The following is a 26,097-nucleotide window of genomic DNA, read 5'->3' as shown; positions in this document are numbered from 1 at the left end:
AAATATATCGAGGCACTCAGCCACACGTTGAAAAACAAAGTGTAACTGTTGTTATCTTTTTTTTTTCTTTTTGTCCCTTTTATCATTTTTTCCCTTTTTTATTTATTTATTTTTTCTTTTTTAAATGTTGCGGCTTATGGGTACAGTCGCAAAAAAAAAAAAAAAAAACTTCCCCACTGCGACCTCCAACTTAAAAAAAAAAGATAAAGGAAAAAAAAACCAGAAGGAAAAAAAAAAGCTATCGTACAATTTCATCTTGGTAACACATATGTAAAATAACATCTTTTAAATAGTAAAATAAAGTAACAAACTTTTACTTAGAATGATTCCAAACATCTACAAAGAAGAAATATTCAGAATCTGACAACCCCTGCCCCACCCCTCCACGCCCCCCACCCCAATATTCGTGGTATAAAAGGATTGCTCCTGTGAAAAATAAGCCAAATATATATATTTTAATTTTTTTTTTTTAAATTTAGGCTTTTCTTTTATCCTACTTGGGTGTACTACAGTCTATTTTAATAGCAAAAAGGTCACTAGACAAACAAAACTTTGTAACAAAAAGGCAGGCACTGATACATGGTAAATCTCTGCTTTTCCGTATCTTCACTTAGTTGCATCACAAGTAACAAGAATGAAAAAGGCCACAGTTCATATATTTTCACCATTACATAAGTCTATAATACTTGAAATGAGTATGGTCAAACCAGCACTGCACAAAGGTGAATCAAGTTCCCGTCCCGTGAGAAGATGCTAGAAAAATGAAAAGGAGAAGGAAAAGGAAGAAAGAAAAGAAAAAGAAAGAAAGAAAATCATGGTGCCCCCCGCTGTGTTGGAATTGATTGTATTCCATCTTTAGAAAATCGTATTTTTTTTTCTTCTCGTATCAGTCAGTGGATTAAGCTTTGTGCTTTTTCTCACCCGATAAATTCTCTTCGTTTGTGGCAATGTGCTATTATTATACGGTCTGGCACAGGTTGCACTGTGCCTGTTGAACAGAACAAGGAAAATTGGAAATTGCTCCGCATTCCTCCCACTCTATCCCCACCCGTCCAATGAAATCAACTAATAAAACAAATCGGAAGACTGCATCAATTACAAGTTGCATCACTGGTTGAACTGACAGTTGTATAAACATTAGTGTTCTTTGCAGCTACACGTAAGACAAATGTAAAAAAAAATAATAATCTAGATGAACAGATTTCCTTAATCTGCGTATTCATAAATTACTTGAATGTGGAGGTGGATCATTCATTAAATGTTGGATAAATCTGTACAATTGTAGTGTCCAAGTTCTGTTCATTACTGTACAACATGTGGCTGTTTCTCCTTCGTATGAATGTGCAAAGCACTCAAAATCTGCTGGATTTTCTGACAATCACGGAAGCATCTCAAAATCCTCACACGGTGCTTTGCTTCGAGCTCAAAAGACTTGTGGAATATATGGAACACTCCAAATTCAAAACAACTTGCACACCTCTACCTTTTGGTCGTTAAAACTCAAGTCATCACCAGGTCTTTTAACAAGTGACAACTCCCACTGTGGACAGCAGCAGTGAAAAGTTAAGCAATTCTTGATGTCTTATTTCTTAGGATCACACACTAAATTAAAGCAAGCAGAGGAGGTTGGGGGGGGGGAGGGTGAACAACACAAAACAGCATGACTGGTTAATTTTCAAGTTTAAATTCCATTATGGAACAGGAAACCATGTCCAAAACCACAGAGATTAGATTACCGTTTTATAAACAACTAAGCCTCTATTGGTTCTATGTACATCACCATTTTCATTCCTGTTTAGAATCATCTCTGCTGTTCAAATGTGCTGAATGGCCAGTAATGGAAACCATCTTTTTATCAATGTTCTTTGACTGTGAAAGTTTCAAGATTCATAATAATGTCATCAATCTGGGCAATTATTGAAAAGATGGCATTTTGATTTTGCGTTGATAGCTCTCTTATCCAAATTAGTTTTATACACAGAGCAGACGATTTGAAATCTTGGTATTATGAATGTAAACCAGCAGAAATGCTCACATTGATGACATCAAGGTGGAAGGTAACGCCTCTTTGATTTATCCAGGTTTTTAGAGTAAAGTTATCCTCTGAAATAACAACTTCCCATTAAAAGTATTAGAATTGTTTTTTATAAAAAAACTTTAATCCTAAACTATATTAATAACTGGTCAATAAAAAGAGAATCCTCCAATGTTTAGAATACCAGCACTAAAAGAATTAGGTTTAAGACAAACATTTTCATCTAAACATATTCTATTAGAAGTATGGCATCTGCAATGAAATAGTCATTTCTTGTTCTGATTTCAACTTACATAGTCTCTGCTCTATTATGAGCTTAATCCACCTCCACATTTGAGAAACCTATTAACAAATAATAGTATTTTTTAAAAGTTTTACTGCTACTGAACATATTTACAATTTTCAACACACACAGGTAATCAAAATGTTTATGGATATGGAGAGGGTGGTTCAGATGGCAAACTACCATATTTGTTCTTTATGTTTTTCAGTAACATAAAATTAAGATTCTTATTTCTCACTATTTCATTTAAATGAGATTTTGTTTCAACCACACAGTTTAAAAAAAAACAAAAGTTTGATACAATGTATTAAAACACATAATAACAAGAGTCTACATGTAAAAATATAACTTTTACATACACAATTTCAAAATAATGATACGTTTGCCATTTTGTTGCATAAAATTTACAAATGTATTTTTTTTTTCATTACTATGTAACTGGCAAAACAGGAGAACAGATGGAAAGTCTAGACCGTTTTCAATGGGTATATGGCATTTACTCAGTGCTGATAGGTGGAAAATCGATTCAAACCGGGAGATTCTGTTTAAAAATAACATGCCAAGTTTGTGTGGCTATTTTAAAAAAATAAATAAATCAGAAGCTTGAAACAAAAAGATGCTGACAAAGACTGAATTGGGAGCAATGTCAGTTAATTGTTCTGTCTCCCAAAGTAAATCTTTGGAAGATTCACTGTGGGTGCTTGCTTAGATGCCCTGAAATCCAATCATTGGATGAGTTGCTGTGTCATAAGCTTGATCTAATACTTGCTATAATGTATATGCGTTAAGTAAAAACTTGGTTCATACTGGCCAGAAAAATACTGTTCGACTCCCTCCTCTTTTAATAAAAGTGCAACTTAATGCTTTAGAACGGGTAAGGCTTGTTCTAATGCTGTGTGACAGTTGGATATTGGCATATTTTCTTTAAATGAACGGAAGAGGCAGTAAGTATATGGTCAATCTTTCAGGAATACCCTTTAAAATGTTTTCTTTTTTTTCAAACTCTCGTACAACTAGCAACTCTCCTCCCCATCCCACCTTTGACCATGTATTCTGAAACGCCTCGGTGCATATTGTATTTAAGCTACACACATTAATTTAACATTTCTACTGGTTTGTTAAATCACAGCCACCTTTGATTATGTTACATATTTTTTTGATGATATAAACATTAGAAGGCACAGTGGTAACATTGTAGCATTCTAACCTTGTACCTCTGAACATCTTAGAAATAGGGTATAATGAGAGCAAGAGTTGTGATTTAGAATTCTCCACCCCAAAATTTGATTGCCTGGGTCATTCCCCCCCCCAAAAAAAGAAACTCGTGTTGACTTGCAGGGTAGGGACTAGAGCCGCCCCAGAATTCCTAACCCACATCCCAGCATTCTGGGTAGTCCCGATCTGCCTTGAGAGGGGGAGGGGCTGGAGGTCTCCACAAAGCTGCTTACGCTTATCGGCATACCTCATCTAGTCCCGTATTCTCCCACAAAGGACTCAAGAGATCGCTTGCTACTTTTCGGTAGGCATGATAAGCAACCTCGGGGTCAGAGTTTATCCTGGACGGCCCCTCCAGCAACAGAGCTGGCACTACAGGTTACAATAAGGAACTGAAGGGGCCATGGGGGAAGAGAAAGAAGACGTCAACAGAAACAAAAACTTATTTACAGTAAAATCTTTTTTTTTCTTAAAAAAAGTTAATCCGTACTTTGTTTTTTCTTTGTTTTTTTTTTTTTTACAGGAGCAAAAAAGTCGGAAACCAATGAACAAAGCTTACCATAGTCACTAATTTATATATATATATAAATTTATATATATATTTATATAATATTTATATATGTGTGTTTGTGTCCATGTGTTTTGTATTTGTCATAGGTCTATAAGATCCATCTGTTCCTCCTACCCTAAGGAATGGCTAATGTCATTACTTCAGTTTTCATTAGGACGTTTGCTGGTTTTGTAAATATTAGGGTAGCGGAGCTCCCCTTTTTAATATCCAGTAAGTATAAATACTAGCTGACTAGTACACCAATGAAAACGTTCATTTTTTTTTTCTTCAGAAGTACACTTTTCATTATTGCAAGTTTACAATTTTTAAATTAAATATTTTTTTTTTCAGACTTACAAATTAATTATATTTTTTTTTTCCAAAAGAAGTTTAGGCACAAATGCATTGTCCCACAGTGTGGAGAAGATTGCCATTCAGTCTCCTGGCTGTGCACTGACAGCTGTCAACATACTGCTTGAAAACATTCCGAATGATATGTTGAAAAGAGGTTGTCCCCTCAAGTTGCACTTTTTTTCCCCTTTATTTCAAAATCAGGAATGCTGAAATCTCTTGCGTCTGTGATTCGTAACTACTCAGACTTGTCTTATTATATTACAAAAAAAAGGAGGGGGGAGGAAGGGTTAAGTGTTTATATGTTTTTTTTTTTTTAAGATAATACAGCTGTTTAAGGAAGTAGTCTCTGGTTTACATGAAGAAAATGTGGCAACTTGGACCTGCAAAAGAAGCGGAAAAAATTCAGATCAGCCAAAATGCAATCATCTTTATTATTCTTAATTTTATTTCATAACAGCATATTCAGCATAAAAAAAGGCTTTGGAAACTGGCTCTCAACAATCCTCACTCTATCATCCAGATGAAGAGACATTTATTATCCTTCTGAAGACATGTGGAAGCTTTTTCACACTTCGGGTTCAAAATACAGAGGCAGAATAAGCTAAGTGAGATTGTGATGAATCCTTACAAGATGGTTGGGTCTATTGGTTAAGGCCAGTAGAAGCCAGGAGAATGAGAGTTGTAGTCCTGCCTTAGGCATGTAAGCCAGTTAGGTGATGTTGGGCCATTTATCTGGTGATAAATGATGATCTTTTTTTAAATCTGGTGATAAAAGCCAGTTAGGCGATATTAGGACATTTATCAAATATCTACAGACCCCTCACATCCTGGACATAAACTGTTTCAACTGCTACCGTCAAAAAAATAATTGTCCTTGTGTCTAGTAGTTCTGGTGTGCAGTGCTATAGGGCACACAAGAACAACTCGGCACAAGGACAATTATTTTCCCAAATGCCATCACTCTGCTTAACAACTAGTTCCCACAACACTGCCAATAATGTATTACTATTATTCTTCTCTTCCTTCCTAGTATCTATCTCTCCCCATTTATCACTATACCATGTTGCTTGTATCTTTCAATTTATATTGCTTTTATTGTTTCCTAGTACGATTTGATAGCTTGATAGCTTGATGAATGTATTTTTATTCTCCTTATATACACTGAGAGCATATGCACCAAGGACAAATTCCTTGTGTGTCTAATCACACTTGGACAATAAAGAATTCTATTCTATTCTATTCTGTCCTATCCTATATCTCTATTCTATTCTGTTCTATCCTATCCTATATCTCTATTCTATTCTGTTCTGTTCTATCCTATCCTATATTTCTATTCTATCTCTATTCTATCTCTATTCTATTCTGTTACCAGGAGACTGTAAGGTCTAGTTTTGCCTTAATTATGAAAGACAGTTGGGTGACTTTTGGCAGAATAAAAATAAAGAATAAATGAAATAAAGTACAGGTAGTCTTTGACCTATGACTACAATTGAGCCCAACATTTCAATTCAACAATTATTAAGAGAGTTGGGCTCCATTTTATGAGCTTTTTGCCACAAATCACTGCTTTGTTAAGTGAATCATGCAGCTGTTAAGCAAATCTGCCTTCCCCCATTGACTTTGCTTGTCCGAAGACAGCTAGGAAGGTTACACAAATGGTGAAAAACATGACTCCAGGACAGTCCAACTGTCACAAAAATATGCCAGGTGCCCGAATTTTAATCATGTGACCAAGGGGATTTTGCATTACCATAATAAGTGTGAAAACTGGCCATAAGTTTTTTTTGGGGACTGTTGTAACTTTGAATGGTCACCAAACAAATGGTTGTAAGTCTAGGAGTACTTGTACAATGGAAGGAGGGAGATATTGTACATATCTTGCCAAAGTTACTAACTCTCAATAGGATGAAATCCTGTTGATGAAAAATTTACCTCAGTAAAGAAATTCAGGTAAATATTTTTAACTTCCTTCTTCTACAAAACCCTCTGAATTTCCCGTAAACTGTTTGGTAAGTTATCTGGTAGTGACTCAGTCCTAAGATTTTCATTAGATCACACAAATAGGACATTTTTATGAAGTGTTTTGGGGAATATAATAAATTCAAATTGACAGTTATTTATCGTTGTATATCAGAACACTGGCAGAATCCAATGTGTGGAGCCACCGCCCACCCCACCCCCAATGTTTTCCATGGTCATGAAATATTTTGATGCTACGCGACAAGAGGAAACAAACACGTTCTTAATTTGTGATCATGTCTGATCTGGTCTAAATTTCTTCCGCTTACTATTTTTACACTTCAACCCATATGAGAAAATTGAGCTACAAAGCAATAAATAAAGGGATATAATAAAGACATGACTGGTGTGAGGGATGGTGTTGGTTGTTCATGTAATTAAAAAAAAGAGAGAACAAATAAAACAGAATTTAGCAAAAGCAATTCAAATGAGGTATTAACGTTTAAAAAGAAGAGTGTTATCTATGGAATTGATGAACATGGAAGATTTCTGGTTGCCTTTGAGTCAATCTTGACTCTTGCTGATGTTTCTGCAGTTTCCCTGCAGTTTTCTTAACAAGATTTGGGGAATGGTTTATATTTATTTTTTTCCTCCTAGGGCTGAGAAAAATTGACTATAGATAGTCCTCAACTAACTACCACAATTGTGACCAGAATTTCAGCTGTATGTTGTTATGGTTGTCAGTTTTTCTACCATTTTACAGCAGTTGTGAAATGAATCATGTGTTCCTAAGTCCAAAACAAGTCGTCATCAAGCAAATCATGAAACTGTAAATCTGCATCTACTAAATCTGCATTTAAATGTATTTATTCACATGCATTTAAATATGCACCAAAGACAAATTCCTGGTGTGTCCAATTACACTTGGCCAATAAAGAATTCTATTGTATTCTTTTATTCTCACCGGAATAAAAGTGGGGGGGGGGGTTGCCAGAAAGCTAAAAAAAGGAGGGGGGGGCTAGCAGCTGGCAAAAAAAAACTATTGCAAACTGTGATCATATGATCACAGGATGCTACAAAAGCTTGTCAATGCGAGCTTTGTATCTAAAGTGGAACTAGAACTCACGGTCTCCTGGGTTCTGCACCAAACTGGCCCTCATGGAAAGAAACAGTCTTCAGATGTTTATTCCCCTAATTATATTTGTTCTGAAGAAACTAATACCCTGTTTCCCCGAAAATAAGACTTCCCCAGATAATAAGCCCAATTGGGCTTTTAAGCACATGCACTAAAATAAGCTCTCCCTGAACATATTGCAACACAGCAGCAGCTATGAGGTGACCACGCTTGCTGCCTCCTGCACCTCAAAAATAATAAGACCTCCCCGAAAATAAGGCCAAGTGCTTATTTTGGGGGTCAAAAGAAAATAAGATCCTGTCTTATTTTCAGGGACACATAGTAGCCATGGTATTACTGTTACTATGAGGAAACTAGTCAAGATGTACGTACCTTTTTTCTTTTTTTTTTTTACATCTGCCCCATATGATTAGATGTGTCTCCCATTCCAGGATGAGGTCCTGCCAAAGAAAGCGGAGGAGGGTCTGAAGATACTTTCTCTTCTTCCCTTCTTTTCAAACACGCTGCTTTAGGATTCAGATTTCTTTCTGTGAAACCAAAATTTAAGATAACGTTAAACAACTGTCAGGGTTCCAAGTAACATACCCACAGCAAACAAGACTCTGAGGCAGGTAGTTTCCTCAAAGAATAAGTTTATTGGATATGTCCCCTCATTCCGTGTACCTTCAGGAATGTCCTTGATTCCCAAGAGAAAGTAATTTGTTTTAACTACAAAGCCCAATTATCTCTATTTCCCTCTCCCTGTCCCTCTTCTCCAGTTGTCAACGCCGAAGTCTCAAAATGGCCTCAGTCAGATCATCTTTAGGGTTGACAATAACCTTTAAAGCCTGTGGCCTAGCTACTTTGTGCGTTCAAGTATAACATCTGCCTCATCCTGCTGTCATTTCTTTCAATTGGCCAGGAATCTCCATTATAATGATAAATAATTTTGATTCTCTGAATCTCATGTCTTTGGCTAATTTTCCACTATAAAATTGTTTTCATTTCATCTCCAAGCCTCGCCCATCTCAATTTGTGACATTCGAGACAGATTCACCTGCATTTCAGAACAATTGTTACTTCAGACCTGAAGTTTAAAGTTATTTTAATCACTGCAACTTAGCACTGGTGTTGTGCATCAGGCCGTTGCTTGATATACAACATAAATTATCTACTAAACATACTAACCACTTTAGGAGTTTGGAGTAATAACCGTCACTGGATTGATAACTGGATTGATAACATAATTTAGAATGAATTTTGTGATACTGGTTTATTTCATTTTATTTCTTTATTAAATTTATATGCCGCACATGTCACTGTCATGGGACTCTGGGTGGCTTAAAACAATAGCTCTCCAAAAATTAAAAATGAAATAAGTAGAAACTTTTTTTTTTAAGTGTGGACTAAATTTCAAGGGTAGTCATTTCAATGATACCACTTTGTAGCATAAAGATGATCCTTTCATAGTAGCTTACATAGCATAGTTGTTAAAATATTCATGACTGGAAGAGACATGGAAACAAGGTCAGCCAATGAATAGGCATAGCAACTAAGTCAGCCATGGGAGCTTAAACAGATTTGAGTCTGTGCAAAGAATTGAAACAGAAACTTAAGCAGTCTGCTACTTTGAGAAGTAAACTAGCAGTCTGTCTGGGCTTGTCTGCTGAAATGAAACTAACTACTTGTGTTTGCTTGTAACTCTCCTGTCTTGTGTTTACTTGGAAGAACCACCAGTTGGTATTGTACATTTATTCATCTATTCTTATGTATATGAAGAAGTTAATGAATCCAGCTGCATGTTATCCTCTGTGTGCTTTCTGGATTTGATTTTTCTGCAATGAACTCTGACAGTAGTGTTGTCCTGGCCTGTATGAGCTCAGACCAAGGTTTTAACAAAACATCCTTATGACCTGGACTCATGTAATCCATCATCGCATCATTAGCAAAGCATAGTAATCCTTTTAAGATCTAAGGTTTCAAAACATCTGATTGAGATTTGCAGATCAATTGGATACAGTTAGCTTTAACTCACCTCTGACTTGCTGCTCTAAACTGAGGATAACTGCTACAGCTTGATGTAAGATTAAAAGTTTGGTCTGGGGCTTGTCGCTTTTTAGATGGAGCTGCACCATCCGGCCCAGCTCTTTGAAAGCCTCGTTGATGTCACGGACGCGCAGGCGCTCACGGGCATTGTTGGCCATTCTTCTTTCCTTCTCGCGCTCTGCTTTTTGTTCCGGAGTAAGATCTTCGTCGTCATTATTGCTGAGAGGGAAACATAGCACAGGATTTTCTAATGGGGTTGAAACTCCAGGGGTTTTTATCAACATGTCATTTCAAAGTACGGGCCTTACTTAAAAGGAATACAGGGACGTAAAGCTTTAGCTACATTGAATAGTGTGGCAGAAGGCCAAATAAATCTGAATGAACAAAATGCTTCACTTTTTTAAAAAGCCATACGTGCCAATACATGGTTTCATTGCTATCTGTCATATTGAATGTAATAAACAGTACATACATCAATGAAAGAGCCACAACTGTAACATGACTTTTGACATATTCAAGAAATCGGTTCACAATGGTTCTAGATAAAATCAGAGACTTTTCCTTTGGCTTAATGGATAAAGTAAGTCTTTAGTAAGACTGTAATAATATTCTTCTTCTCATCTTTCCTATTACCTATCTCCTTTTCTACTTATAACTATAACTTTACGATTTATATTGTTTTATTTAATTTCCTAGTACGATTTATGTAGATTCTATCACTAATTGTTGTATCTTATGATTTTTGATGAATTTATTTTTATGATGACTATGATCATGATTTATCACTTAAACTTTTATGTACAATGAGAGCTTATGCACCGAAGGCAAATTCCTTGTGTGTCCAATCACATTTGGACAATAAAGAATTCCTATTCTATTCTATTCCATTCCATTCCATTTGAAAAAGAAATCGGAATTTTGATGTTATATATGCTGACAGCAGCAAGAACATTCTATGCACAAAAATGGAAGGATTCTTTGATTCCTAGAATGAACGAATGACTACAAAAGTTGGAGTTAGCAGAGATGGCTAAATTGACTGTTTTGATTAAAGTAAAAGAATGTGATTAATTTTGTTTCTATTCGGAAAATGTTTCTGGATTTGGGAGCTTGAGGTAGAAAAAAATGAAATTTTGATTTTGGGTTTTGATGATTAGATAGTGTGGTTGTTATAGAAATGGCTAATATGTATTATGTAAAAGGGAAAAGTTGAGGTTGTATTTTATTACCTTACTCTACTGCACCAAAGAGTCAAAAGTCAATGCGTTTCACCCCCATCTACCCTACAGGTTTTTGTCTTCTTCTCATCCTCCCCTATTTTCACATTGTTTTCATTTTTCTTTGTATTTCATTTTTCTTCTGGGTTTTGATAAACTAATACAATTTTGAGAAAATAATTGTTTTGCGCAGGTCTTAAAATCTGATTCCAAAAACATGCTTCAGAATGCTTGTGAGCACAAGGCTTGTTGGCAACCTTTTAAAGCAGCAATGTATTATTCCAGGATAGTTGGAAAGACGCATCTGCTTAAGAGGGTGCAATCAGATGCTATGAGTGTGCCTCTATGCATTCTGAAATACCTTACTGGAATTAAATCCAAGGCATTGAACAGCTCTAATAGGTAAAATACCTTAAAACTAAAGCTAAGGTTGCTATTGTAATACATACATATGGATATATATATATATATGTCTGTGTGTGTGTGTTTCTTTTATTTGTGCTGATAAATAAATAAAGGGAGACTAGTATAGATCTATTTCAAGCTATTCAGCTCTCATCAGCTAGCCATACCCTTACTGGGATATATATATCCTCTGCAGAGTTTTTATATTATGCTAAAAGGTAATTTAGACTGCAGCTAACTCAGGTTTCTCAAAAATGTCTGTATGATATAAAACTTTCTACAGAGCCTGCTCAAATCCAAAGCAAAAGGGTTAAGTTAGATGTAACGATACTTGCAAGTATCATTGGCAAATTGGCCTTTGTCCCTGTAGTGTTGCATTTTCCCTGGAAAACTGGATGCAGATTTTCTATTTATTTATTTGATTACATATATATGTAATGAACTATAGTCATTACATTAGCCAGTTGAGTGAAGAGCCAGTATGACCCAAAGAAATTCTAAGATTTAGCTAGATGAAAATGATGATTGGTGGATTTTATTTCCAATTTGTATTTTTCCTTTTTGCTCAGAGCACACTTGAAAGGGTTAATAGTAATAATCAATCAATAATCAATCAAAAACATATAATAAATATGAGCACTTAATATCGGACAACAGCATTAACCAATCTGAATTAAAATGGTTTTAGCTATACTGTTAAATATATATATTTCTTTCATTGCCACTTTATGAGTCAGTTTGAAGTTCTTTGCAGATACTCCTCAAAGCCCACTTAGCTGCACTTCTTTGGCATTGGGTCTGCTGTGTTATGGGGATTTATATCATGTAGTATTTTACACACGTAGAAATCAGAATACAATTTTTATGCATTCAGGCATCAGGGAATCTCTCAAGGCTATTTCATAGTTCTTGCCTGAATTACTGATTCCTTCAGCCACCGAATGCAAGAGATTGTTGCATGCTGAAGAAGCAAAATGTTATCCTAAGTGCAAAGTGGCTCCTATTAAATTAAATTTTATACATTTTTATTTATTTCTGAGACTTTTCTGTATTCCATGCCATTTCATAAAACCCGCTCACAAGGAGAACTTAGTTTATTTAATACTCAACAACCGTTCTATTGTTCAGACAAAAATCTGAATGTAATAGAAGATGATTCAGAAGCGTCCTTGCTGATGAAATCCAATATAGTTTATGAAAAACATAAGGGACAGACCAAGGGTCAGTGGTAATGAAAGAGGAATCTTGCATACTGACTCCTGTAAGCAAGAAATAATGGTCTACAAAAAGGTTCCAAGTTATTATTGGGAACAAGACTTGATGAATTTATTCCAGTTTCTTTCCAAACCTTGGCAATGTGCCTTCGATCATATCTTAACGAATTACTTCTGCTTAAATTGGACAAGCTACCCTGATTTATCCAGCTTACAGTTATGATTACAGTTATGTTCTAAAAAAACAACTACCCAGGAACATGTGTATTCCACATAACTATTATAAAATAACTATTATAAAAATGGTATCTGCTTAAGATTTTGTGTGTGTTTTCATAGGTACATCAGACCACTGAAACTGGCTCTAATTTAAGTCTATATATAGCTCTGTCCATACAGTTCTGCCTAAGCGTTCGTCCTTTCCCCAAATTCAGCCCTTCTAGAGTACAAGCTTCCAAACAGATACTCTTTAGTACTTCTAAGAAAGGGCTATGAGTTTCTTGTCTTATTTTTGACCAGCAGGAAAAAAAAACTCGACAGAGTTTCTTCCTGTTCTGTTCACTTCATCAAAATCCAATAAAGGAATTAAATGAAGCGACACTATTATATACGGTTACCTAGATCTTGACCTAGTAATTGATTTGATATCCTTCTTGTCATCGTCTAACTTCTTGTCGTCGGAAGATTTCGAGTCCTGGAGGTTCTCCTCTCCTTCGTCATCAGATTTGATTTCAGAACTCCCTGAAGATATGCTTTGCCCTTGAAGTCCAGTTGGCATGCCTGTACAGAAGGGAAAAGAAGAATACGTCTGCATGCAGGCATTCGTACAAAACGTATATGAACACGCATATCACCAATAAAGGTAAAGGTTCCCCTCGCACATATGTGCTAGTCGGTCCCAACTCTAGGGGGCGGTGCTCATCTCTGTTTCTAAGCCTTAGAGCCAGCGCTGTCCGAAGACCTCTCTGTGGTCATGTGGCTGGCATGACTAAATGCCGAAGGCACACGGAACGCTGTTCCCTTCCCACCAAACGTAGTTCCTATTTTTCTACTTGCATTTTTACGTTCTTTCGAACTGCTAGGTTGGCAGAAGTAACGGTAGCTAACTCCGTTATGCGGCGCTAGGGATTTGAACTGCAGAACTGCCGACCTTTCTGATTGACAAGCTCAGCGTCTTAGCCACTGAGCCACTGCGTCCCTTACATATCACCAATAGTAACAATGTTTAAGAATTGTGTGGGGAGCTACATTAACAACCTATTTGTATTGCAAAAAGAAAAAAGAAAAAGAAAACCCATTTAATGAAAACAGTTAGTAAATAGCAACATGACATAAATTTATATATCGCTCCATGGTGCTTTCTGAGAAGTTTACAATGTCAATATTCAGTGATATTGTTTTCCACCATTTTGACTCAGGATGTAGAAAGGCAACCCCAACAATGGGAAAACAAATAGTTCCCACCAACACCTCACCACAAAACTTCAATCCTGCTGGACTGCTTCAACTACTGAGCCATTGTTCCCTTTGAAAGTCCTACAGTAGCCTTGACGTATAACCATTCGAACTTAGAACAGTGCTGAAAAACGTGACTTACAATCAGTCCTCCCACTTATGATCGTGGCTGAATGCCTGCCGTCATGTGATTGCAATCTGGGTGCTTGGCAGCTTGCACTTATGACACCTACAGTCAGGCAATCACCATTTGCCACTTTCTCAGATGTTTTCATGGTGGCATGATGATTACATTTTATCCAAATAGTCATTCAATGAAAAAAATCAATCAATATTCTGCTTTGTGTTGATCCCAATTTCAATATTAAGCAAAACATTTTTTTTGAAGATTTCATTGTGTTTCAGAAAGAATTATTTAACTGTAGAGTGAAATAATTGTGACTGTGCATACCGTAATATTAGGTTTTAACATGAAACCTTTAATAATCTAAATCAACAAGCCACATTATTAACTAATTTGGCAAGCTGTCATATATTTACTTCTCCATCTACACAGAGAGTCTTTCAGTAGGGGTGTGGTTTTAATAAAGAGTAAGTCCACTCCTTCTTCTATGTGGTTACCCTCCTGACATTTGAAGCCTGCTGTCACAGATTATAGATTATATAGATCAAGGCACAGGGCCAGGCAATGCCGTTGCACATACCTCGGTAAGGATCCGGAGGCTGGTTTAAGTCAGGAGATGTTGCAGACTGCACTGGCAGCTGTGGGACAGGAACTTGGTTTGGCACAAGTGAATGGCTGCCACGGAGGCCAACGGCATCTTCACGATGAGCCCCAACCTGCCAGAGGAGAAGGAAGAAAAGATTTAGACAGGACTGTTTTAAGCGAAACAACCTAGGACCTAGGATTCCATTTCAATGTCCATTTCAAACGATCCAAGCCCCAGAGCTCACTGTGACAGCATTGCCAAAAAGGCATTAAGAGTTGTTAACCTAATTTTGTGAAGCTTCTTCTCCAGTAACACTGTACTGCAAACTAGAACATACAAAACCTTTGCTGGACCAATCCTCAAATACAGCTCATCTGCCTGGAATCCACACTGTACATTGGACATTAATACAACTGAGCGGGTCCAGAGATATTTCACGAGAAGAGTCCTCCACTCCTCTGCTCACAACAGAATCCCTTATGTCACCAGGCTTGACATTTTGGGCTTGGACAACCTAGAACAACACCGATTAAGATCTGACCTAAGTGCAGTACACAAAATTGTGTGCTACAATGTCCTACCTGTCAATGACTACCTCAGCTTCAACCGCAATAATACATGGGCAAACAATAGATACAAACTCAAGGTGAACCGCTCCTAATTTGATTGCAGAAAATATGACTTCAACAACAGAAAGGTCAACGCCTGGAATGCTCTACCTAATTCTGTTGTTACATCCTCTAACCCCCATAACTTTAACCTTAAACTGTCTAGCGTGGACCTCACTCCTTTCCTAAGAGGTCTATAGGGGGCGTGCGTAAGTGTACCAGCGTGCCTACCATCCCTGTCCTATTGCCCCCATTTATCCATACCCAGTTCCTGTGTTCATGTCCATGTTTATACTTATACTTGTTAACATGTACATGTTATTTTGATAACTAACTAAATAAATATAATAAAAACTAAATAATCCCAAGAAGCCGTGGGGTCTCCTATTCAATAGCTTGGGGAGATGCTAGAAATAAACATAGGTGTTTAAACATCATGGCAAGGTTTCCTTGTAGCTTTTCACTAGAGGGCGCCGAGGTACTGTGATAGGTATATATTGTATGTATATACAAAAAACAACAACACTTAACAGTCAGTAAGGCGCTGTGCAGCACATTTAGTGACAAACACAGCAAAGGAGCTCAGGCAGGTAAAACATCAAATTGTGTCTCCCAGGGTGCTGCAGTAGAGAGGCTGATTCGTACCCATCTGTCTTCTATCATGTCCGCCAACAGATCTGACAATTATCTTAATGCCCATATGCTTAATTGTGGGCTTCACAATTCCCTCACTGCTATCAGAAATCCTGCAGGAATTTCAATTTGGCATCCAACTTCCCTTTTAGGGGATAAGATTCTTGGGAAAGCCACTTTTCTCCCTGTTTTTCCTCTACTTTTATAACGCCAGCTAAGCTTCTGACAAGGTGGCTAGTGAAGCATTGCAAAAACTCCTACTGCACGATTTGTAGTGGTGGTGGTAGTAGCGGTACTAATAGTATCATCATGGCCGTCCCATCCATCCCCTGGCTTTCCAGAAACCAGACCTAGAGTAAATTAATCTTCTCTGTTCTATCATTAGCCATAGATTCCAGCTCCAAGGGAGAGATGCTTCTGCCAATATCATGACTTCGGATAATACATCTATCAAAATTTTATTAACCACACCACTAAGGCCATCATTGTAGGAATGAAGGTGTCAGGGTAATGGTGCTGTTGGCATAATTGATGGAACTAGTTAAATGGAAACCCTTTCTTTTTTTGTTTTCTGTTTTTGGTATGGCACAGTATTCACTGGGTCTGTTAAATTAAACCAGTTGCAGGATTAAGGAAAGACAGAGAAGGGTGCTATGATATTTTTTTACATAATGCAGCTTACTTAAAACAATTATAAGACAACTTACTCGAGGTTCAGCTATTCAGAACACCGACTCAATAGAGGTGCTATTTATGTACCAGTGCCACTATTATTGCTGTTGACACTACAACTATTACCAGTGTGTCTACAATGATTAGGTGTTGTACAAACATTAAACAACAAGAAAAAGCTCTGCTTGCAAGCCCTCAGTAAGTAGACATATACAAGATGAAGAGGGGAAGAGACAACTGGGAGAACAAAGCCAATCTGATAGGCTGTGATGGTGAGATGCATTATGGTATGGACTGCTGCTGAAAATTCAGGAAAGAAAATTTGGGTGGAAAGAAACATGATAATCTTTAATTTATCCCAAAACATGATAATCCTTCATTTAGCCAAAAGATTGGGTTCAAGAATAGGAAAGACTCCGAAGGGTCCTATAAAGTTAGAAGATAAAATAGATGTTTGACCAGCCATCTTGCATGACAATTAAATGGGAAGAAAGACTTTGACCAAGCACATTAGTGAAGACCTCAGAAACTTCTTAAAAAGTTGGTCTCATCCCCTTGAACAAACAGAATGTTCAAGGTGATACCAACAGCCTAAGCCATACAGAGCTCAGAATTTTAGAGAGATGCTGCTCTTGCTTCCCAATTGCTGCACTTTGAAGGACCTTTTGGGGATCAGATCCAAAGTATTTCACACTCATAACAATTTTTAATAATATTCTGAATTCACCAACTCGGACACAAGTATGATTTTACATGTGCACAAACAATGAGCAAAATTAAAAACATGGATAGATGATAAAGATAAAGGTCGATGAATGGTACTTTATTTCAAGATAATTTTCTGTTAAATCTAGCACGCAGGCTAAATAATATTTCCTGCCTGTATCAAATGACCCTAATTTTAGAAGAGACTGCTGAAGGATTTGATAAAAAGGAAGTGGAAATATTCATCACCCACAATGGGGTGAAACCAAGTCCATATTTTGGGAGATCTCAGCAATTCAAAGTTATTGGGCAAATCCCAGTCTTGAAAATATGTCACCGTTTCTCTTTACTGTTAATTTATCTGAGGAAATCTTTGTGAACACAGAACTTTAGGATATTAACCCAGTGTTTAATACCCATTTATTTCTTGCTCTGACTCTTCAAGAAACAAAAAAGAAGGTCTTATATTACATAAAAGGGCAATCTAGTGTGACAAATAGAAATTCTACCTAAGCCTTGCCATTGGAACTCTTCAAATTTGCAGATGACGCCAAACTGGCAGGAATAGCCAACACTCCACAAGATAGGCTCAAGATACAGAAGTATCTTGACCAACTTGAACATTGGGCACTATCTAATAAAATGAAATTCAATGGTGAAAAAAGTAAAGTTCTATATTTAGGCAAGAAAAACAAAATGCACAGGTACAGTATATGTGGTACCTTGCTCAGTAGTAGTAGCTATAAGAGGGATCTTGGAGTTTTAATGGACAACCATTTAAATATGAGCCAGCAGTATGCAGCAGTTGCCAAAAAAGCCAACATGGTTCTAGGCTGCATAAACAGAGGGATAGAATCAAGATCATGTGAAGTGTTAATACCACTTTATTAACGGTTTTGTGGTGGAACCGAAGTCTACATATCTTAAAGTTGCCAAGTTGAGGGATACTGACTTAACATTCCAAACAATTATCTTTCAATTTGTGGGTGGAGGTAATGCAAGAATGTCATCTGGTTCGGTCTTTCATTGTGACACAAACTGGGAGTGAGGAGAAAGAGGAAAGGAACATATTACTGTGGCAAGGATTTTTGAGAGGTGTAAAAGTTTTTAAAAAAACTTTCCAAAAGTTTTAAAGGTATCTCACCTCAAAGGATGGTGTTCAGTGATCCAGAAAGTTATTTAGATGCCAGAATTAAGAAGAGGAGGCAAAGGAGGTCATACACAGCAATTTTAATCTGATAACCTGTCAGATTTGATCTGTTCTGGAAAAAAATATGGATCCACTTGAGGGACAGCATGGAGAAACAGAAAACAATATAGTTTTTGTTTCTATCCAGTAATCATTCAGGTATCCATGGGCCAAATCACAGCACAACAAGGGCAAAGAACTCATCTAACCCTAAGCTGCTATTGCTAAATCAGACACCCCTCATCCTATACCTGTTCATTTGAAGTTAATTACTTCAGTGTAGGACTATACACTTTTCTCTGTTTTTCCCCATTTCATTTCATTTCAGCCCTTTCCAACCTATCAAAATTATTTTGAATATTATTTCTATTCAGCACAGCATTAGCTATCCCAGATGATTCCATGTCATCTGCAAATTTGATAAGCATTCCTTCCACCTCTTCCTCCAAGACATTAATGCAAATTTCAAGAGAAGAAGATACCTCTCTCCAAGGTGATGCACAACCATGAGCTTCTGAATATGTTTTTCAAGCCAGGTATGCTGGTACTTAATTGTTATGCCATTCATATCATGAAATATGAGACACCTTGGTGGGAATTAGGCTTCTACCTCTCTGAAGGTGGAAGGGAAGGTTGGGAGGGGAAGATTGCTGATTTCCAAGAGATTATATTTGTAAATATTTTGCAAAAGAGAGAGATAGAGAGAGAGAAGGAGAGAGAGAGAGAGAGAAGGAGGGAGGGAGATGGAGAGAAATAAAGAACTGAAGAACTCAAAAAGTTTTCTTGCATTTTAAAAGTAATCTGCAAAAGTAATATGGTTTACATGAAGTGAAAAATTCCACGATTATGGATGTCAACTGGCCATAGTTGTATTTAGTCAAACCAGAATTTTGTCTTAGCCATCCCATGAAAACAATATTGAGACTCTAAAAAGAGTGCAGAGAAGAGCAGCAAAGATGATTAGGTGACGGGGGGCTAAAACATATGAAGAACGGTTGAAGGAACTGAGTATGAGTATGTCTAGTTTAATGAAACGAAGGACTAGGGGAGACATGATAGCAGTCTTCCAATACCTCAGGGGCTGCCAAAAAGAAGAAGGAGTCAAGCTATTCTCCAAAGGACCTGAGAGTAAGACAAGAAGCAATGGGTGGAAACTGATCAAGGAGAGAAGCAACTTAGAACTGAGGAGAAATTTCCTAACAGCTAGAACAATTAATCAATGGAACAATTTGCCTCCAGAAGTTGTGAATGCTCCAACACTGGAAGTTTTAAGAAGATGTTGGATAACCATTTGTCTGAAGTGGTGTAGTTTCCCCTGCCTGAGCAGGGGATTGGACTAGAAGACCTCCAAGGTCCCTTCCAACTCTGTTATTCTATTCTATTCTATTCTAAAACAAGCGAGCTGTAAAAGTCAACTCAAAGTATTTGTTCCTATTCTATGCGGACTTGCCTTTATATTTACCCGGCTTACATGATGCTGCAATCTCTGACTAGATCTGAGCAGTTTACAATCCTACTACTATGCAAACAGAATTAAAACAGGTATGTGTACATACTTACAATTACACACATCAAACGGGCAAACATTAAGGAAGTAACAACCTTGTCTTCTGCCAAGAAACCTTAATTATGCTACTGAAATATGTGATACTAATGCAGTAGGGGCCTGCTGAAGTAACCATGTTTTATTTAACATGTATTACATTTATGAATCTCATCAGCCCTCAACAAGTTTGACCCTCTAGGGCAGTGTTTCTCAATCTTGGCAACTTAAAGATGTCCGGACTTCAACTCCCAGAATTCCCCAGCCAGCATTTGCTGGCTGGGGAATTCTGGGAGTTGAAGTCCGGACATCTTCAAATTGCCAAGGTTGAGAAACACTGCTCTAGGGGGATACTATTCCAAAAGATGGGGGCAGCGATTAAGATGGCCCTATTCCAAGATCCCTGTAGATGGCATTTTTAGGATCCATAGCAGCTTTTTCTTCCTGACCTAAACAGTTGGGTCTAATTCTTGGGAGAACAGTCCCCAAATACATATATGAAGGGATAAAGAATTAGGAATATTTAGGTTGAAAAATCATTTTGCTGTTCTGCATTTATGATAACTAATGGCTTGTCTACATTTCTGGTTTTACGTCCCATTCCTAACTTAAGATCTTGGATATGAGCAAAATCTGATTTTTCTGTTCATGGAAGAAAGTCAAAAAGAAAGATAATGGGGGGGGGGAATGAGTTTTTTTTAATGAATGTTTTCTACCATTGGTGTTTCATCTAAATGATGGCTAATAAGAGGGTTGTGATGGCTATTTTTCTGTATGAGTAATTATTTTTAATTATGTTTTTTAGAATATTTGATTTCTGCTTGCTTTATAATACATGGTCTAGGTCTTTGATTATTATGTATATATTTTTGATTGAAACGAAGGCTCTGGGGATTAGGTAAGTAAATAATCAGCAAATGAGAGGAACAGTGGAAGCATATTTACAATAACAGAAAAAGAAGGAAGGTCTCTCACTAAGATTGTTTCATATGTCAATTTCTTCAACCATGTGATGAGCAAACATATCCACAAAATGAAGGAAGACCTGATTTACTCAGCTCCTGTTTCAAATAATAGATACGAATGTTTTGCCAAGTGTTGATTTCTCTACTTCTATGTAGCTTGAGAAGAGTCCAAAGGTCAGCCTGGCCATGATCAAGCTACTTTTTGCAGGCCTTGAAGACTTCCAGATGTTAAGAGCCCAATTTATTTCTGAAGAAATAGCAAATAATTATGGCAAGGCTGGATGATGTAAAGGAATCCATGTAGTCCTGCTCTGGTACAATTTGTCTATGTAACGATATCAGCTTTATGCTGAGTCAGTTTGTCAGGCTTAGAATGATTTATTTGGCCTTCTGATGGGTTATCCTCACACCTGCCGGCTGGTATCTTTTCAATGCTAATGGTGGAAGTGATGAAGATGACAAAATGAGAATCGATTTGGTCTAGTGTTTAAAGTGCTGAAACCAGAGTGTCTGTGACTTCCAGTCCTACTACCTTAGGCATGAAGGCCAGGTGGGTGACTTTGGGCCAGACACTCTCGGTCAACCTAGCCCATCTCACAGGGTTGTTGTTATGGAGGAAGGACTCTCCGGTATGTTTGCTGACATTTGTTACTTATAAAATAACAAGGGCAAGGAAGAACTCTAACCGCAAATGAATACATGTGATTTGGATCATCTGCAGATGAAGGACAAGTGGTCTTTGCAGATTTTCTCTCTGATTGTGATTGTTTCCTGGAATTAACTGACTTATTTTCAGAACATTTTAAACTAAATGTTATCTACAGTCTCTCTCTCTCTCCCCTCTCCATATAGTCTTGTGAGTTGAGATGAACTTAAGCAACCTTCATCATTACCAACATCCTTTAAAAAAAGAGAGTGCAGTACTGCAGGCTACTTCGGCTGCCTGACAGCTGCCTGCAATTTGGCAGTTCAAATCTCACCAGGCTCAAGGTCGACTCAGCCTTCCATCCTTCCGAGGTGGGTAAAATGAGAACCCAGATTGTTGGGGGAAATACGCTGACTCTGTAAACTGCTCAGAGAGAGCTGTAAAGCACTGTGAAGCGGTATATAAGTGTACATGCTATTGCTATCCATGATTTGCATCATTCCCAGATGAAAGTGAGTTGGCCATAAATTAAACGCTGTTCAGAACAAAATTTCCCATCTCCTCTTTGGTCTGGGATTTCATTAACACTCCCATTTATTTCAGTCTTTGCTGGCAGTCCTATCAGCCAGAAGGAATTCTTTCTTTTGATATACATTAACTCAACTGCCTGCAAGATCCTTTAATGCTTTGCAGGGGGACATCTCAGACCACCTACCTATTGCAAAGAGGAAAAAGTCAGTGAGGTGGACAGGTGAACTTTCATTTACTTCCCCCTACTCTCTCTTATAATACTAGATAACACAGTATCAACAGGAGAGACTTTCAAATTTCAAGGTTCTTTCATATCTCAAGATCTAAAATGGATACCTAACATCAAAAAGGTCATCAAAAATACACAACAAAGAATGTTCTTTCTGTGCCAACTCAGGAAGCTCAAACTGCCCAAGGAGCTGCAGATTTGAGTTCTACAAAGGAATTATTGAGTCTGTCATCTGCATCTCTATAACTGTCTGGTTTGATTCTGCAACCCAACAAGACAGACACAGACTTCAACGGATAATCAGAACTGCAGAAAAAACTATTATTGCCAACCTGCCTTCCATTGAGGACCTGTATAGTACATGAGTCAAAAAGAGGGCCGTGAAAATATCTACAGACCCCTCACATCTTGGACATAAATTGTTTCAACTCCTACTCTCAAAATGATGCTATAGAGCACTGCACACTAAGACAACTAGACACAAGGACAGTTTTTCCCCGAATGCCATCACTCTGCTAAACAAATAATTCTCTCAACACTGTCAAACCATTCACTAAGGCTGCATTACTATTAGTCTTCTCATCGTTCCTATCATCCATCTCTTCCCACCTATGACTGCAGGACTATAACTTTGTTGCTTGCATCCTTACGATTTATACTGATATTGTTTCCTGATTGTTTATTTGTGCCCTATGACTATCATTAAGTGCTGTACCTTATGATTCTTGATTAATGTACCTTGTTTTTTCATGGACAGTGAGAGCATATGCACCAAACAAATTCCTTGTGTGTCCAATCACACTTGACCAATAAAGAATTCTATTTCTATTTCTATCCTATCCTATTCTCCAAACTCTCACTTGTTTTATTCATTCTGTAACTTCAGCATAGCTGGAGACGAATTAGCAATGCAGTTTGCCCGATTTAATGTCCAGTGAAGAACACGTAAAGTTGGCAATTAGGAGTGTTTGTGTACAGAACTAAGGCCAGTGCTGGGATGGCAAGGAAAAACAGACAGGAAACCTATTGGGGAGAGAACCTGACAGAAAGAAGCTTGGCAAAATAGTGGAAACCGAGTGCCCGTTCTGGCTCATGGGCCTTGTAGTGAAGAATATTGAGTTACAGCATTTAATCTGGCTCAGGAAGCTTCTGTTTCTTGGTCATTAAGATGCCACAAGAGCTCTTTTCTTCTTTGGTTACAAAGGACAACATGAAAACTACTCAGCTGTGAGGATCACTGCAGGTCAAACTAAACCAGGGATGAACTAAATGTTACTTTAAATAGCTTATAAACAGTGACTGATATCCCCCCCCACCCTCTCTTACTTAAAAATAATTGTAGAATCTGGCTGAGGAGGTTTTAAAACTTTTGTACTCTTTTCACTGTGGTACCCAGCCTTGCAAAATCACTATTTGCTCCTAATGGCAGGTCTACTTTATCTGCATATTGCAGGCACCAAAGTGAACAGATTTTGCTTGGGACTGCCAATAGATTAAAAAACCAACAGCAATCTATGTGAGGTCAATCTGGATTATACTTTGAAATAAGAAAAAAAAAACATACTCCCCCTATTAAGAGTAATATGCAGTCTGAACTAGAATGGCTTTAGCCAAGTAGCCCCAGCTAACTTGGTTTATAATGTGTCTCATCAGATTGTCTATAATAAAAGCCAGAAGAGATAAGAACTTCTATACTGAAACTCATGGAGAGTGCTATCAATAAATAGCAGTCAAAATGGGCCTACTTGCACTGAAGACAGTACAGCAGGACTAATCTCTAAGTAAATTTAAATAGGATTACAAGGTAAATGTATTTTTCTTTGCCAACTTCTAATGCATGACTTAAGGAAGTTACTACGAAGCCTGAAACTAACGGTATAATGTGTAGCCTCTCTTTCGCTGTCAAACAAAGTGCAGAAAATAAAATATTCTAATGAAAAGGAAGCTCAGCTGAAAATAAATAAGATTATGGTCAGAAAAGCTCTGAACAAGTCTCCAGGGGCTGTTGCTGTGTGCGACGCTGAATATGAACAGAGTAACAAAAAGTGTTTAGGTGTAGATGAACACAACTAAGAGAAAGGACCACAACCTTTCCAATTCAGAAAGCTGCACTACATGCAAACTGGAAAGCGTAGGGATGCTATGTAAAGCAAATACGGTTTGCGGTCAGAAGAGTGATTCCCCGCACCCACCAGTAATGTCTGGCTAGATAGTAACTAGCCTATATCAACTCCTTAGAACTTGACATAAGGACATCCATTATCAGGCACGTCCATCACCAGAGAAGCCACGCCTTCAGAAGAAGCACTTTGGTTATGAGTGAAGATGATGGCCACTTTGTCTGTGGACAAAAGGAACAAATAGGATCCTTTGTTTGCAAAAATCTTGCCTGTCTCTCTGTTCCTTGTTTATGGAGTCTGAAAACCTAAAAGGTAAAAAAAAGATAAAGGTTCCCCTCGCACATATGTGCTAGATGTTCTCGACTCTAGGGGGCGGTATTCATCTCCATTTCAAAGCTGAAGAGCCAGCGCTGTCTGAAGACGTCTCCATGGTCATGTGGCTGGCATGACTAAATCCCAAAGGCACATGGAACGCTATTACCTTCTGACCAAAGGTGGTCCCTATTTTTCTACTTGAATTTTTATATGCTTTCAAACTGTTAGGTTGGTATAAGCTGGGGCAAGTAATGGGAGCTCACTCTGTTACACGGCGCTAGGGATTCAAACCACCAAACTGCTGACCTTTCTGATCAGCATCTCTCAATGGTTTTTGATATTAGGGCTACTTTGAAAAATGATCAAGGCAGGATTGATTTCCTCTAGGCTCTGGAATTTCATTCGTTGCTTGTATGTATACTGAGAACTTATGCATCGGAGACAAATCCCTTGTGTGACCAATCACATTTGGCCAATAAAGAATTCTATTCTATTCTATTCTATTCTACTCCATTCTCTCCTCTCCATTCTATGCCTATTCTATGTCACATACACAGTGAATATTTGATTTCTTTACCAGTGGTGGAACACTGGCACAACAGATTTAGCAGCCAAACTCAATGGTTCAATATGTAGAACAGAATGTTTCAGATAAAGATCTGAAGAAAAAAAACCTTTAGTCTGTCATATTCTCCATCTCTGTTCTGTCTTTGTAATCTGGATTCCCAATCTCAAAGTAGAAGTAAGGGTGTTGGTAAGCTTTCTGAAACTGAATTACTGAGCAATCAAGAACCTGCTACATATGTTTAAGTTCAACTGAATCATAAGTACTTAAGCAAACAATTAGATTATTTTCTCCATTTCACTTGGCTTGGATATCTTCCTTGGCTTGCTTTTCTTCTTGAATGTGAATTTTCCTTACACACTATATTCACAGGTCTATGTCTCTGTACTCTGGTGGTAGACTACATCTGTACAAGCAAGCACAAAAAGCTTATTCACATTAATTCTTAGTATACATATTTGATACATGAGATCATTTTGCCCCAGTAAACAAAGAAGGAAAAGTTGATGTATTCTCAGTTTAATTATACAACCATTGACACAGAAAACTGTTTTGAGGTATCTCTGAATTGTCATCTCCTTGTGAAATGTCAATTATACCTAACAATCTCAAAGGACTAAATTTAAGTTTTGGTGACTCTGCCTGCTATCTGTTATATCAAAACAAAGAAACTTGTTTGCTCTAAAGTGGAAAAAATTATTTAGTCCTAAAAGTGCATCTTTAAAAGTGGTAGGAAATACTCATCGAAATGTTAACTTTTATTACACCCAGATGGGTACTCTGAAGTTTGTGAATTGTGGGCAGCAGATAAAAGCTGTA

At 37.5% G+C, this 26,097-nt stretch overlaps 1 protein-coding gene across 10 annotated transcripts in view; it reads right to left on the bottom strand.

Moving 5' to 3' along the window:
* Positions 1–1,780: 1,780 nt before the first annotated feature.
* The window catches only part of LOC116506122 (transcription factor 4), a 420,496-nt gene continuing 396,179 nt past the window's right edge, over positions 1,781–26,097 (bottom strand). For 6 of the 10 annotated variants that reach the window (XM_032213768.1, XM_032213769.1, XM_032213765.1 and 3 more), the window contains 5 exons: positions 14,552–14,687; positions 13,010–13,172; positions 9,546–9,775; positions 7,904–8,058; positions 1,781–4,817 (listed from right to left, as the gene is read on the bottom strand). In XM_032213768.1, coding sequence (XP_032069659.1) covers positions 7,922–8,058; positions 9,546–9,775; positions 13,010–13,172; positions 14,552–14,687 — 666 coding nt within the window. In that variant the 3' untranslated portion in view covers positions 1,781–4,817; positions 7,904–7,921. The remainder of the gene's footprint in view (positions 4,818–7,903; positions 8,059–9,545; positions 9,776–13,009; positions 13,173–14,551; positions 14,688–26,097) is intronic. The other 4 variants (XM_032213767.1, XM_032213766.1, XM_032213771.1 and 1 more) reach the window with 1 other exon arrangement.

Source organism: Thamnophis elegans, chromosome 3 (assembly GCF_009769535.1).
Source record: "Thamnophis elegans isolate rThaEle1 chromosome 3, rThaEle1.pri, whole genome shotgun sequence".
Classification (NCBI taxonomy): Eukaryota; Metazoa; Chordata; class Lepidosauria; order Squamata; family Colubridae; genus Thamnophis; species Thamnophis elegans.
Note: the sequence above shows the minus strand (reverse complement) of the source record. Positions and strands in the feature narration are given on the sequence as shown.